This window comes from Corvus kubaryi, unplaced genomic scaffold (genome assembly GCF_017639235.1).
Source record: "Corvus kubaryi isolate FWS band 111438036 unplaced genomic scaffold, C.kubaryi_AGA036_p1.0 64937, whole genome shotgun sequence".
Lineage (NCBI taxonomy): Eukaryota > Metazoa > Chordata > Aves > Passeriformes > Corvidae > Corvus > Corvus kubaryi.
Genome location: NW_024581622.1, coordinates 27,386 through 42,000, shown reverse-complemented (window position 1 = coordinate 42,000; position 14,615 = coordinate 27,386). Strand labels below are relative to the sequence as shown.

Here is a 14,615-nt window from a genome sequence, read left to right as displayed (position 1 = left end):
TGTATACTGGTTTTTTTTTAGTTGACTTATATGTTCCAAAGTAGAATATTTTTTCCAAGACCAAAGCAAATACAGCAGAAGCAGTACAGATAAATAGATCTATTAAGCCAAACACAATTCTTCAAAAATTTGCAGTAGTTATTCTAAAGACTGAATATAATTGGCTTTAGAGAAATCAGGCCTTAGTCTAGACAAAGCAAACTGTGCTATTAGCCAGCTGTTAGGTGGAATACTGAGCTCTGGCAATGACAGATTTTATTCACTGGCTTGATCACCAGCTGTTTTTTCTGCAGGTAAAAACTTCAGTCACTACCATTGTAGAAACCAATGTGTCTAACAATCCTGGCTGTATCAGAAGGAGTAACAATAACATTCTAGTTTTACAGTTGCAGTCCCCATTAACTCTTGGCTTGGGACAGCTGACATTACTTACCAGCACTAAAAAGTGTAATTTCAAGAGCTCCCAGGACAAATACTTGTATACAAAGAAAAAACTAAGTTGCTACAGAAACTAACACTCAGCATGATTGACTTCACCATATTCATGCTATTAGTCAGGTTTTCATCATCAATCTGATGTTCCACCTAAACAAAATGAACTAGAAAAGGTTTGGTTGAACATGTTAACTAATGAGCTGCCACCACAAAAGCCTCACAATTTAAGCAAGTCAGGACAAACCCTCTAGAGAGAGCTGAACTTCACTAAATGTACAGAAATTAAAAGCCAGTCTGTAGGCACTTTACAAGGGGGTACTTTATCTCAAACACAGCAGAATACTGTTAATTAAAAACCAAAATCAGTAACTTTAGTCTTCAGATACCAAGAAGGGTATCTTGTTCATTCCCTGACTTTAGAAATTCAATTCTTTTGCTGGATTTGGTAGCTTTGAAATCTTTAAAATCCATCTGTCCCTTAGGAAAGAACAATCCAGGTAATTATTTCTCCATCCTCTGCAAACAGAAAAGCAGAAGACCAGAAACTCTGACTTTTAATGAAAATATGGCTCCAGCTGCTGAAGGCTATCCAGTAGCATTTAAAGCAGCACTTGAGACATTTCATGTTTTCCAGTGTATTACTGTATTATCCACTGTCACAGAAAAAAATCTCTGAAGTGTCACTGGCAAAAAACAGAAGGCCAAATAGTAAAGTTGCTTTCGTAGGTTTTTATATGGGTATTAAACTCGTACTTGTGGCCCACTGAGGAGCTCTCTGAAGTCTATCACTAAGACCAACACATTACTACGAGCAGCGAGTTGAATGTGACAAATCCAGATGAGAGTTTGATGAAAATGCATAGGTTGTAGCAGTGCTCTTCCATCACAGTGATTCATACCTTTTCAAAATATGCAGTTGCTCTGACAGACAAACAGCTCTTTCAGATCTTTGGCAAATCTTGGGCTAACCAAATTTAAAATCAGTTTTAACACATTAATTGAAAAGATGTAAAGGCATGTCAAACTACAACGGGAACAGATTTCTGGATGTATAAATACTTCATCTTCAACCCCTGTATTTGACTCATGATTTTTCCTCATGATTTCTTACTCCACTCAAATGAAATTTGTTTTTGAAACAGCACAGAAGGTTCCGCTCCCGAAATCTATAACACTATCATGTTTTAAACTTCAGGCCACAGAACTTCCCAGTTTGTTGTGGTTTTTTTAAACTGTTCCATTAAGCAGTACAGGGTTTGATGAGGTTGCCATTCTTGTTCTTTGTCTGTAAAGCACCTGGCACAATTCAGTCAATGAACAGATCTCCGAGTTGTTTTAGTCAACCATAAATTCTCTGTAAACTGGAAGTCAGGCTAAGAAGCAAACCTGAACAGCTGAAGAGGATGCTCGTATCAAACCCCTTTTGTCACCTGGTTCTTCCAATGCCATTGGTGCATCATTTATCTCAAGCTCCCAGAAATGACCCCCAGCACAGCTCTGCAGCAGGTCAGTGGTGCAGAAGAAAAGGCATTACACCACGCTGCAGTGCGGGGCAGCAATGCTTTCATCTCCCCTAGTAAAGCACCCACATGCAAACACTGCACTGCCACAGGGTCACAATAGGGAGCACTGGCAGCTGCAAAACACATGATGATGTCTGGAGGGAAAAATCAGCAGGGAAGCCCTCCAGGACAAAAGCAAGTATGACTAAGCGTATGTAAGTGTGAAAGAGAAAGCTCTTCTTCCAGAAACTGCACACACTTTCAAGGAAAAAAGAAAAAACCAAAACAACCAATAAATCAAGAGATGAGTCAGCCATCAGTAGCATGAAACAAACCCCAACAAAAACCAAGAGCAGGAATACAAAAATACCATTTGATACCCTTCTTACAGATCTAGATCTGATAATACGATGAATCACAAACACTGCCATCTCCTTTTTATATTAGGATTCAAAAAGAATATACACATCTTCACAAAATGCATTTAGTTGCCATATAATATACCTGGATTGAAATGAAACTTGCACTTCGAAAAAAAATTTTTTAAAAATTGGCATGAGAATATTCCCTCACATTTCTCCACAAAATTTCTTCTTTGAAATGTGACAAGCAAAGGGCACAGAGATTGGACCTAGAAAAGCATTTTTCTCCTGACGATATTCTGTACATTTTACTGTATTTACACTGAAGTAAATGAGCAGAAGTCTGAAGAAATTAAACGCTTTCGAGTGCTAAAATCAAAACATAAGCATACAATTTTTTAATTTCAGTATTTTAAAGTACAGAAAGTGGAAACTATGAATATCAAATACAAATTTAAACAAAGCCACTTGTCCTCCCCCTAGAATAATCAATGTGAACTACTTATAGAAACTTACAAATTTAAAGTAAAATCAAAACAAAATAAATACTGTACATACACTTTCCCTGCCTGCAGGCAAAAGAGGATGGGAAATACTGTTATGAATTGAAAAAAATGCTCTTAAAGCTGCAGCATCCCATTTCCCAGCCAAATACTTAACACAGTAGTGCGTTTCTGTAAAAAGGAAGACACACATACACCGACCCCTACTGAGCAGACAAGCTAATATTTTCAGAAACATTAAGAAGGAAAGATAGAAATTAGACTATGAGAGTAGAAAAAGGAGGAAAAGACAAAATGGGCCAGCAAAACATTACTACAAAACTAGTAAATATAGCCAAGAACTAGCCCCCTTTTTTTTTCAAATTCCACGTTCGTTTTTTTTTTCTAAAAAAAAGTTTCACCAAAGCATTGGCAGCAATAGACATTTCCCAGCAGAAGTGACAACATGTATCAATATAATCTCTTAAAGTGATCCCTTTCATTCCCTTCCCACAGCATGAAACTCTTATGGCTTAATTTATATTAAAAGTAGAAAAAGTCTTTTTCTTCCAAACAGAAATGCAGCCTATGAAGAACATGCATTTCTTTATCAGTGCTACTTTTATTTCCCATCCACTGTATGACTTTTCATTCATACTCTCCCACTAAGAGGGTTACCAGGGTGTTTTTTTTGTTGGGTTTATTTTTTGGAAAAATGGATGTTGCAGCTTTGCATCTTGTTTAACAATAAACAGTAAGGCCCTTGGTTCCATTTGTATTTCTTCTGTCAAAGAGTAGCACTGGGCTCACTCAGCCCCAGAACTACAAACAGCTTCTAATGGTCTGGAAGTATTCTGTGAATGACACTCTGGAAAGACACAAGACTTGGGGGTCATGGTGGGAGTGTGGGCATGTGGAGCCTAAAGAGGGCACTAGTCACTGGGTCATTCACTGGGTCATAGTTTCAGTTCTGCTTAGTCTCCACAGCTACCAAAGAGGGGGTAGGCAAGATTCTCACCAGCTCTGGCTTTGAAATCCTGCAAAAATTTTTCACACTTAAAATTTATGGCCTTGTGAATTAAGGTAGCTTATGCCTTAGAGCAAAGCCCAGGGAAAGCTGAAGCATCTAAAATGTGATCATGACACTGTGCTCTCTTACATCTCTACCAAAGGTAACACAAGCACTTCAACCACCAAAAAAAAAAAAAAAATCAAAACCCCAAAACCCCCCATGTGATCAGAAAACAACAATTTTAACTCTCAACATCTAACCCTTCCAAAATTCTCTTTAAGAATGAATTCATGTAGAGTATTATAGGTTGCATAGGTAATCTACCTCAGAGGTCAACAAAGGCTACCCTGTAGCCAGGGTTTATTAGCAAGTATAGTAGGAGAAGAAAAGGGAAAGTTGCTGGAAGAGTCTTTGATATAGTTTCTGGGTGGTCTTTCCATTTTCGTGTTTGTTTCTTTTTTTGCAACTGTAAGAACGTGAGAACTTAAGGGAGTGGGAAAACCCCTGCAATATTTCATTTCCTACTGTTCTGTCTACAAAAAAATTTTAAAAACAATAAAATTGAGTTTTATGCCAAATCCGAGTTCTTTGACTTTTCAAAAAAGATTATCCTTGAAAACGAGTTACCAGAGCAGGCATAATCTGCTGTTGTCCAGCCAGTGTTCCCTGCTCCCTCCCTCTTCCACCCCAAGTGAGACAGCAAGGAAAAAAACTGGGCTTCTTCTCTCCAGTACAACAACACAAGGTTCAGTCCATCTACAGAAAGATTGGTGCAGAAGTGATTTCAGCTAGAACACAATAAATATATCTCACATACAAGTACACAAAACAAGTGAGGTCACCACATCCTCTTCATGAGCTACCAGGAGATTTCTTTTTTTCCCCCCTTTGTTGTTTTTCTTTTTTTTTTTTTTTTTTTTTTTAAATACTGCTCAACATGGCAATTTCTTTTAAATTACTTGTTCTGAGTTGGAACATCAGATTTAACTTCTGCTGGAAGCATGGATATTTGAAGAAAATGGGAATGAACCTCTGCTTGTTGACAGCCTATGAAGAGAGTATTACATAAATTCATGACAGTGGAGAGCCACTTGGGAAAAAAAAAGGTAGAAAACAGAGTAAAAGAAAGGATAAAACCAAGAAAAAATAATACATATGGGTCCAGCCATATCTCTGTTTCAACAGTAAGATACAGATAAATAGTGTGGATGGTCAGAAAAGAGACTCTGAATAAGCCAGTCACATGTACAAGAAAGCATACTCATTATTTTAAAATTCCTTACTCCAGATTCTATTCTGGCATACTTTTACTTCAGACAAAAATCTGTCTTTAAGGAGAGAGAACTCATTCTTCATTCTGCTCCGAATCTGACTGCTGCCCTACCCTGGAGTTTTCCATCATTAGAAATTGTCCAGCCAGCAGGAAGGAAACAGTTTGGTTCAATATACTAAAGCTAGAACAGTTCCAAAGCCTGGCAGGCATTAAACCACTTGCTCAAGTTTAAACAAAAAGAAAATTTATACAGGTATATAATTTTAACTAATACTGACAACATCATTTATTTATTCGACTTAACTTTGGTGAGAACATGTTAGAAGATAGTTAAAATATTCTCTTTCAACTATTTCCATCTAGAAAACATAGCACCTGAGAACAGCAAGTCCTTATAGTCATCTTCAGCACCTGTAGAGTACTTCTTAGCTTATCTTCTGCTTTTTAGAAACCCTTAACTACCTTCATTCCCAATATTCTAAAGGTTGATAACTTGTGTTAAATTAAAAAAAAAAATTAAAAGACTAAAAACTTGCTTTTGTGGAACATTAACTAGCAAACGAAAAAAAAAGTTTAAAAATTCACCCATACAAGTCACAAAACAAGTCAAGTCATTATAAAGTAAAAGTAGGGCTGTAAAAAATACTCCCAAATTATAATTTTCAAGCTCCAGATGAAGTAAAGCTATGAAAGCTACCTGACTTTTTTGCAGTAGCACTATACTCTGATGTTTCTCTGCTTAGAAACAGGGTAACATAGTTGTAACTGGTTCTGACCCTGCAGCAATAAAGAACACCTGACATCAGAACTACTTCCACAAATTTCTAAAGGCATTCGTAATCTAGCCTAAATAAAAATAACTCTGCACAAATATTCTGGAAAATAAAACTGACTTTGTTTTTAAACCACAAGAGAAAATTATTCCAGTATAGAATATGGAGGAAGGAAAAACTGTTGTGGAAAATTAAATCCATTTCATGACTTGGACAGCTATGCAGGAATATTTTTACTCTTACCAATCAAAAAAAAAAAAAACCAAACCCCAACCAACCAACCAACAATATTGTGACTAGCATATTAATGTTTACATTTTGGCTGGACCCTGCAAAATGCCCTTTTTCCAGAATCAAGTAAAAGTATTCCCCTTTCCGCCTTCATCCCCGTCCCTCAAAAGTTAAATATTTAATTTTATATTACAGAAAAATACAAATTTTAAATCAAAATTATTTACAGCAATTCAGAATTGGCATTTGCTATCAGCTCTGTGTGAAGCCTGACACAAATGATCATTCTGATACCAGTAAGCTACTTAAAGGCTTATATATATATGGACCAGTTAAGACTTCTAATTTGCTGTCTCACCCAGCTTTGAAAGCAACACACGTTCTCCTGCTCTCATGACTCTTCAATAAAATGTGTTTAACGTACAATAACAACACTTTAATGCTTCTTCCATGCTACATTAAGTAAAATGCCAAATCTTAGGACTGCAATGTATAGCTCATGAGTTATTTGAGAGCAACTGTTCTGAAGAAACATCTTAACTGATGCCCCCGTTCCTCCAAAAGATATATTGGGTCTTCCTGCTTTCTACCAACTCTTAAATAACTTGTACAAATACAAATTTCAGGGAGTCTTTTTACAGAAGAAAATCATCACAGATGGATCATCAGGAGGAAAATATGCACTCAGATTTGGAGGAAAGAGGTGCTGCTTAAAACAAGTTAGAGCCTGGACTGACATAAAAAAATTCTTCTGTCTTTAGCAGTCCCTTCTAGTCCATTAAATAAATAAATCTGATATTAAAAAGGACAGGTCAAAAAATAATCAAGCTGGCAGAGAATATGCAACTTGCAAGTCAACAGAAGCCCAGCCAATAGCTTACAAAAAGCAGGAAAAAAAATAAGATTCCTTATGCCTTAATTTAAAAAATAATTAATAAAGCATCTCACCCCTATTTAAGACTATAACCTGAATATCAAATTTATGAGTCCAGACTGATCACAATGAATGTGGCTCTCCACTGCACCAAACACACATTATCAAAACAATTTAAAACTTTCACATTATTAAATCTAAATTAATAACCCCCCACAGAAAAAAGTCTTCCAAATAAATAGTTTCTTAAATGAATTTTAAAGTTGTGAAAAATCTATCAGAAATAAATTATTGATAAACCACCTTCATCATCTTCCCCTCATTAATTTAGGTCAGAAACTACCAGCAACAAATGATATTCAAGCCCTGATGAGAGACTATTTCTCACAGTCCGTGTCTCTCTGAAGATTTCCCCATTCCCATATGGTTATTGCTGAGCAGGTGTGGCACAGTGAAAATGCAGCATTGGGTTGGTTTTTTTTGTGTGGTTTTTTTTTTTTCTTTGTTTTTTTTTTCTCTTTTTTCTTTCTTTCTTTTGTTCATCAGGCAGTGTTTTCTATGGTACATGCAAGTCTGCTTCAAGCAGAGGAATAACAGTAGCTCCAGGCTCTGTTGCCCTCAATACTGGTCTGTGTAGGAAAGACAGCAGTAGTAGAAGTAGCAGCTACATTAAACAAAGAAGCGTGCATGGCCATTCCGGTTCAGCTTCAGGATCTTCCCAAGGCGCTGTTTAGCAGTTGCCATTCCTTTCTTTGGACGTTTGCCTGAAAAACCCAAGCAAGGACTTCAGTCAGGGATTTCAGAATGAATTTTAATCATTGCAGAACAACAGTGAAACCCAGCTTTCAAGCTGAAGCAGGCAAAATTTTCACCGGAATCAGTTTGAAAAGCAAATAGGGAATCAGAATAGTTTAAAAAAAAAAAAAACCAAACAGGAACTGTTTTCCCTAAACTCTGACTAGAATTATCATAAATTAAATGAGTATATTATTTACAAATATTTCCAGTCTATGAAGGGCAGTGGGTGTAATAGGGGAGAACCTAAACTGAGCTTCCTGAATTTTACTCAAGTTATTCCCTTGAGTAAATTATAGAATATAAACTAGAAACTAAGAACTAGATAGTATGCTCATGAGACTGTTTCTGAAGTGTTAAAACTTTTAAACCTTCATCTCAATAAGCAAATCTGATTTAGGCTAGTTAGATCTCTCTTAATTCCACCTCCCCATATTCTATGCCAAAATTTGAGTGTCCTCAGCATGCTCACTTTGTATTTTTCCTCAAGGTCTAATCCTGTCCTTTACTCAGTTTCTGCGTTTAGTCTTTTCCTTTCCTCCCCGCACCACTTGGGCAAGGGGATGGAGATAAGCATTACCTTTTGTTGCCTGGTTGCTGATAGGGGGTGGATTTGATGCTGGCCTCTTTGTTGGGTGCAGTGGTACAGACAGGGACGTTTCACCATAGGGCCTGTCAGGGCTAAGGCTGCCATCACTCAGCTGACATTCTCCTTGCATTAGGCTGGAGTCTCGCGTATATTTGCCATGCTGAAAACTCAAGCTGTTGTTGTGGACTATGCTTCTGTTTTCCTGAACCTTAAGATTGGCTTCTGATGCACCCTCCTTCTTGATAGATTTGTGAGTTTTATTTGCATCCTAGTATGGAAATGAGAAGAAAAAATGTACAAGTTAGTGGCTTCTGGCTACGGGTTCACCCCAATTTCTCCGATTACACTACTGTGTCTTTGAAACAGGTGTTTCGGTTCCACCAGTATCTGACCATTTTATGAGTCCATCATTTCTTTCAGTATAGATACCTCTTAAAGATAGCATACAACATAGTCTCTGCAAGCTTTTCCATATGCACCTAAGGGCAATTCTACAGTTTAAGTACACATACTAATGTACTCAATTTCTCTATGTTTTGTTTGCAGCTTTCAGTGACCAAAACAAATGCAATTGTTCTTGATTAAACCAGCCACTGTAACAAGCCATATCATAACCACTGACTACTTTAATAGGTAATTTGTTTTCAATATTCAGCTGATGAGAGAACAAATGCTAAATTGGGAATTACAAACTGGAAAGGAAGTACCATGTAGTCAGATATTCCTAGGAAGCAAACACTTCTGCACAAAGCATGCAGTTAAAAAACACTGCTATTTAAAGGTTGTAATTTTGCAACTTCAGTTGTTCTATTGAATTAATTATTCTAATACAGACAAGTTCAGAAATACTAGAAAAGACACACACAATTTTTCATTCCTTGCTGGATTCCAGCTGGACATCAGAAGACAAAAATATTCCTACCTAGCTGTTGAAAGCTATCAGTTTGGCAGTACCAATTTCCTAAGCAAGTATCTTTACTATACATACTATCAACATGTTCCACTTGTTCTGATGTTCTGGCTGGGAGTAACAATGAATAAACAACAAACTGCTTCCCCAGTTAGAATGAATATAAATCCACACTTTTTTAATGCAGTATTTTTTATTTTTCAAGATACTGCCCTGAACACCTAAATATTAGGCACCACGAGAGAAGAGAATTTGAAAGGCAAAAATTCAAAACAACAACAGTGAAAAAATGCATGACAAAAATAATCCAGTTACTAGAACCAGAAGTATCTGTCACACACACAGTGTATAAAGACCTGTCCACCATGCCTTTTGTACTTAAAATTTCATGATCTTTTCTCCTATAAAAATGTGTTCAGAATGTTTTAAGTATTGCTTTACCTGAGGGGTAATCCTTGAAGCTTCGTTCAGGTGTCTAGTCCATGCTGAAGTTCCCAAGTCTCCTTCCTCCTCCTTCACAGACCTAGCTAAAGAGAAGTACAACAAGCTTAAATTTTAATACTTTCAATCTTGCCACAACTTTCTCATTCTTGTAAGGATGCCACAAAACTTTTAGATGGAAATATTTAGAAGGGGTGTTCTGATGACAAGCTAAGTTTGCCCCAGTTTTCAAAAGTAATATTTACTTTTTTATAGAAAAAAAAATCCACAACAAAGCAAAACCAAAGAGCACATCTTTTTAAATGTCAGTCTGATTTATTCAAAAGCTACTAATCTAATAACTACAAGTCTAAAAATGTAGCTGTGAGTGATTATTCTGAGCACTGTGTCCAAGAGCAGGGAGCAGCAGTGTCATTAGTTCAGATACCTACCACATTCTATGGTTTTGTGGCTCTGAGATGTCTTTGTGTCTTTATGCCGACTTCTGGGGTAGCTTCTGTGTTCCTGAAGAGAGGTTCTTTTATTTGTGCAGTCTGTGCTTTGAGTATGACCTGGTAAACATGTAGTATAGTGCAATCCTGCCATAGAAAGCATGCCCTGAATAGCTTCTTCTTCTGTACTTGTCGAGGTAGGACATTCCCTAGGAAAACCAAAGTAGTAGTAAGCAGTTCAAAACAGAACCTATGAAGGACTGATTTTTACATTGCTATAAAGTAAAACCATAAATACATGCTAAAACGTCTAACAGTTTATAAAAAATGCCCACCATATACTTACTTTTTACTGGGAGTTTCATTTCTGGATGGCTTCTGGGTATTTTGACAAAGGTCTCTTGTGACCTTAGATTCCTCTTTGAAATTTGATGTTACTTCCTGCTTCTCTTCTTCACCTGAGCTTTCTGACTCCTCTGTGGAGGAATCCTTCTGCTGAAACAAGAGGAAACAGAATGGTCACCAGACCTCCTAAGTGGAGACTCTATCTTAATTTATGCTAAGTGAAGAATTCAAAAGCTTTGAGGTCCAACTTTTTCTATATTTATATAAATATAAATATTCTTATAGTATCCAGAATGCAGTTAATCTGAATATAGTGGTTGAGATGCTATACATCCCAATTTTGTAATGCTGATAAGTACATGTTCCACAATATAGAAAGCATCTCCAAAATCCATTTCTTACAAACCACCACACATTACACCATACACAAATCACTGCATTCTCTTTAATGAGAGCATTAATTATTCTTATCTTCAATATCCAAGTACAGGGAAAAACCACAGAAGTATGGTTCCAAGCAGCAGACAGAATTGATGCTTATTATATACAACAGGACACATTCTGCCCCAGAAAACTGCTTCTGGTTCCTGCTCTCACAAAATGTAACTTTCAACAGCACCATCTCTGATGAATGACAGATGCTCTCAGGTAAATCCAGAACACAGCAGGAACAGAGACACAACAGCTGTTGCCTCTCTTACAGAGGCACAGCCTCATTTCATGAATGAAAGAGCTTTTCAGCTCCTGCTGAGATTACAGCTTGTATGGGCAGGAGCTTCTCAAAGGTGGAGCAACCATATGTGACTCAATATGCCTTTACACGAAGCAAGGGCTACAGTACATATGTTCCATCTTGGTAATTCAGACTTATCTGTTTTCAACAAGTACAGAGAACATCACAATTTTTTTTTCAAGCCAAGGAATATATGTGACACTCAGCAGAAGTGTTGAAAACAGAAGAGCAGAACATGGAGCAGTCCTAGTCCTTAAAGACTGACATCACTATCCTCATCATCAAAACAGAACTGGAATGAATGAAGTGCATTTCATCACCAAGAGGCATTTTTATACAATAGTTTCATTCACATGAGCAGCTTCCTAATCTTTGACCCTTAGAAAGTGACACAAATGGGCAATTAAATTATAACTATAATTCAGTGTTAGTAAAAAAGGTATTCTTTTCTTAAGATCATCTTCAGTATAATATAAAAACGTTAAAAGGATTTACAGGTGCTACCAAGAGAATTAGTTTTGGATATGTCATTACAAAAGACAAATTTAAACATGCAGAAAAGTTATTCCATTAGATACTATTAGAAATTAAAAAGCAGGAGAATATGGAAAGAACTAAGAGAGTAAGTACAGCATAAATATAAAACATTCTCCTGTGAAGATGAAATATATCACCTCTGAGTAACTACTGATTCTGTCTTAGAAAAGGAAGCCTTGTGAGCCAAAATTGCTAGCAATATAGTTTAGGAAACCAGAAGGTTCCTATCACTTATTCCAACATCTAGATTAGGTAATGATGAAAGACATCAAGTATCAAAAAAAAAAAAACAATCTCAACCACCATGGAAAGAGGAGGAACTTAAAGACTTCTTGTAAAGTCTTATAATAGGCTGACAACTGAAATAAAGATCAAGGCACTAGCCTTCCAGAAGCACAAAACAAAAATGTGAGGTAATCACTTCACCTTACTGCTAACCAATAAAAATTTAAATTACTAAGTACAAACCCAATTTGCAATGAAAATTAATGAAATGAAAAAATACTTATTTATAGATATATACACATTTCTAAATTCTAGAAGTTGTATTAAAATATATTTGTAAATATCTATACATATGTGTGCATTCATATTTTGTTTAGTTCTGAAGAAATCACCACAATTTAGACCCTCAAATTCCCAAATGAGAACTCCCATCTATTTCCAACAGTCTAAAATACCTGAATAGGATTTAGCCACTTCAGGTTGTTTATAAAACTGAATACCTGTAAGATTGTTTCTAAATGAATGCTCTAAAATGAAACTGTGTGGGAGATAATCATAATTCGAATGATAAAATTTAGACTTGTTATTAAAGAAATAAATAAAGCAATTAGGATCTGACTTTTCTCAGACTTTGCTTGCTCCAGAGCAGGGCTCATCCTCTGCCAACCCCACCCCAATGACAATGAAATCATAAAACTTGGCTCAGGTTAGCATATCTTATCATCTTTTTTCTCAACACTAGAATAAATTAAGAATGAAGCAGAACATTGTTTGAGATATTAATCTGAACAAGAATACTTTGTCATTGCTGCTTTAACACAAACTTTGACCAGATAAATGTGAAGGACGTGAGCAAAATTACATTTAATTGCATCATTAATTTCTGTGACTTTTTTCTAGATGTACCTGTGTAGTGCAATCAGGCTCAGATTCTTCTGAATCAGAAATATCAGAGTACTCTGAGGATCCGTTCCTGAGTTCTGATTTCACACTTTCAAAGAACACTGCAGAGAGAAGAATTAAAATATAAGACACAAGATTTACTACGTTAATATTTAACAATTATTTTTGAAGCAAAAACCAAGAAACACATATTTAGTTTTTAACAGTCTGTAAACAAAGGCAAATGCACACACTGATCTGGTTCACAAGTTTGCTTAGAACTACAGTGAGTTATCTAATAGACTCCTCAAGCAACTGAGCAGATAAAGACAGGAAGAGAAATCAGATGCAACAGGAGCTTGTGTTTCTTCTCTCCCACAGAGCACCTACTCCAGAGGTGGCACCTTGGGCAGTTCTGCTTTTGTGTACAGGCTGGAGTCAGAGCAGATCTCAACAACTTGTACCCTTAAAAGACAGCATTTGTCCCAAAGAACCACAAGCAGGAAACACATTTCTAAGTGTTTGGATTCCAAGGCTCAAGGCCAGTGAGCTGTATGTATACCTGTGTCAAGGCTGCTGGCAAAAATCTGGATTAAGTATAAATTCGTTAAAGATGACAATCTGCAGCCTAGGTAGCACAAGTTTTTTGGAGAAAAGCAAGGTAGGATAAAAAAATTATGACTGTGTGTCAAGGAAATAGGGGATAAAGAAAGAAACATGACTTTTAAAGGATTAGTAGTTTCATACAAAACTATGCTGAACGTAAAGCTACACAGATCAGAAATTAACTCTGGAATGAAGACAAGTAAAATTGAAACGTTGGTTTGTTTTCAGCATAGTTTTATATGAAACCACATAAACAGAACACAATTCTTCCTAACCATAATTATGCAAGAATAAAGGATGTACCTGTAACCATATATACAGTGCAATTCTAGTAGAGGTTTGCTCCTATTGAAGACTGTGGCAAACATCACAATTAGGCACCAAATATATTTTAAGGGATATTATTGATTTCCAAACACTACACAGTGGTAATTATTTTTAGAGTCAGAAGAAAGCTAAGAATGAGACTTATTATCAGAAAGTGAGTGAGTTGAACAGCTGGGACCAGAAGCTAGAGAAGACTATAACTAAAGATAGTATTAGAAAGAACCACAAGGAATATCCAAGCACATTAAATGAGCAACACCACTGTATAGGAAATTAAGCTAGATAAATTATTGCTCAACATACAACAATAAAATGAATATTTTTAACTACTGCAGCTCAAACCAACCTGAGGGATTTCTGATGATAACTCATGCCTTTGGCTCATTTCAAAAAGGCAAACAAGATTCTAGGATAAGCAATAGCATGAACAATACAGAAAATATAATTTTAGAGATCAAAAGAATTTTCCTTTAGACTACTGTCTTTTCCAAGAAAATCTATGGCTCTGTATGCCTTCAGAGACCAGGAGGAATACTCCTGAAATTGGGTGAGTGACAGTAGTCCTTATCTGTGAGATCAGGCTAAGACACTGTGAATTTAGAAAAATCTCAGATCACCTTCTCTTCATCCACACAAAGCACCTTGCTCTATTAAGGACAGCACTTGATCTTTGTCTCTCTGATACCTCTGGGTCACCATTTAAAACCATCATCTTGGCATGACACACAAAGCTAGATAGAGCTTGATCTGTTTAAAGGCATCTGTCTGTGGACATTCCTCTTGGCCTCAATCCCAGAAAGAACAATGGAAGTCAGCAACTGTTACAGGAACAGGTAGTTCCTTTTCTGGA

The 14,615-nt window shown here is 36.4% G+C and overlaps 1 protein-coding gene across 1 annotated transcript in view; it reads right to left on the bottom strand.

Moving 5' to 3' along the window:
• Positions 1–2,669: 2,669 nt before the first annotated feature.
• The window catches only part of LOC121672762 (lysine-specific demethylase 7A-like), a gene marked incomplete at its 5' end in the record, with an annotated part of 37,258 nt that continues 25,312 nt past the window's right edge, over positions 2,670–14,615 (bottom strand). Inside the window, 6 exons of the mRNA XM_042045569.1 lie at positions 2,670–7,708; positions 8,320–8,596; positions 9,680–9,765; positions 10,111–10,319; positions 10,457–10,605; positions 12,857–12,954. Of these exons, the coding sequence (XP_041901503.1) occupies positions 7,614–7,708; positions 8,320–8,596; positions 9,680–9,765; positions 10,111–10,319; positions 10,457–10,605; positions 12,857–12,954 (914 nt within the window). The remainder of the gene's footprint in view (positions 7,709–8,319; positions 8,597–9,679; positions 9,766–10,110; positions 10,320–10,456; positions 10,606–12,856; positions 12,955–14,615) is intronic.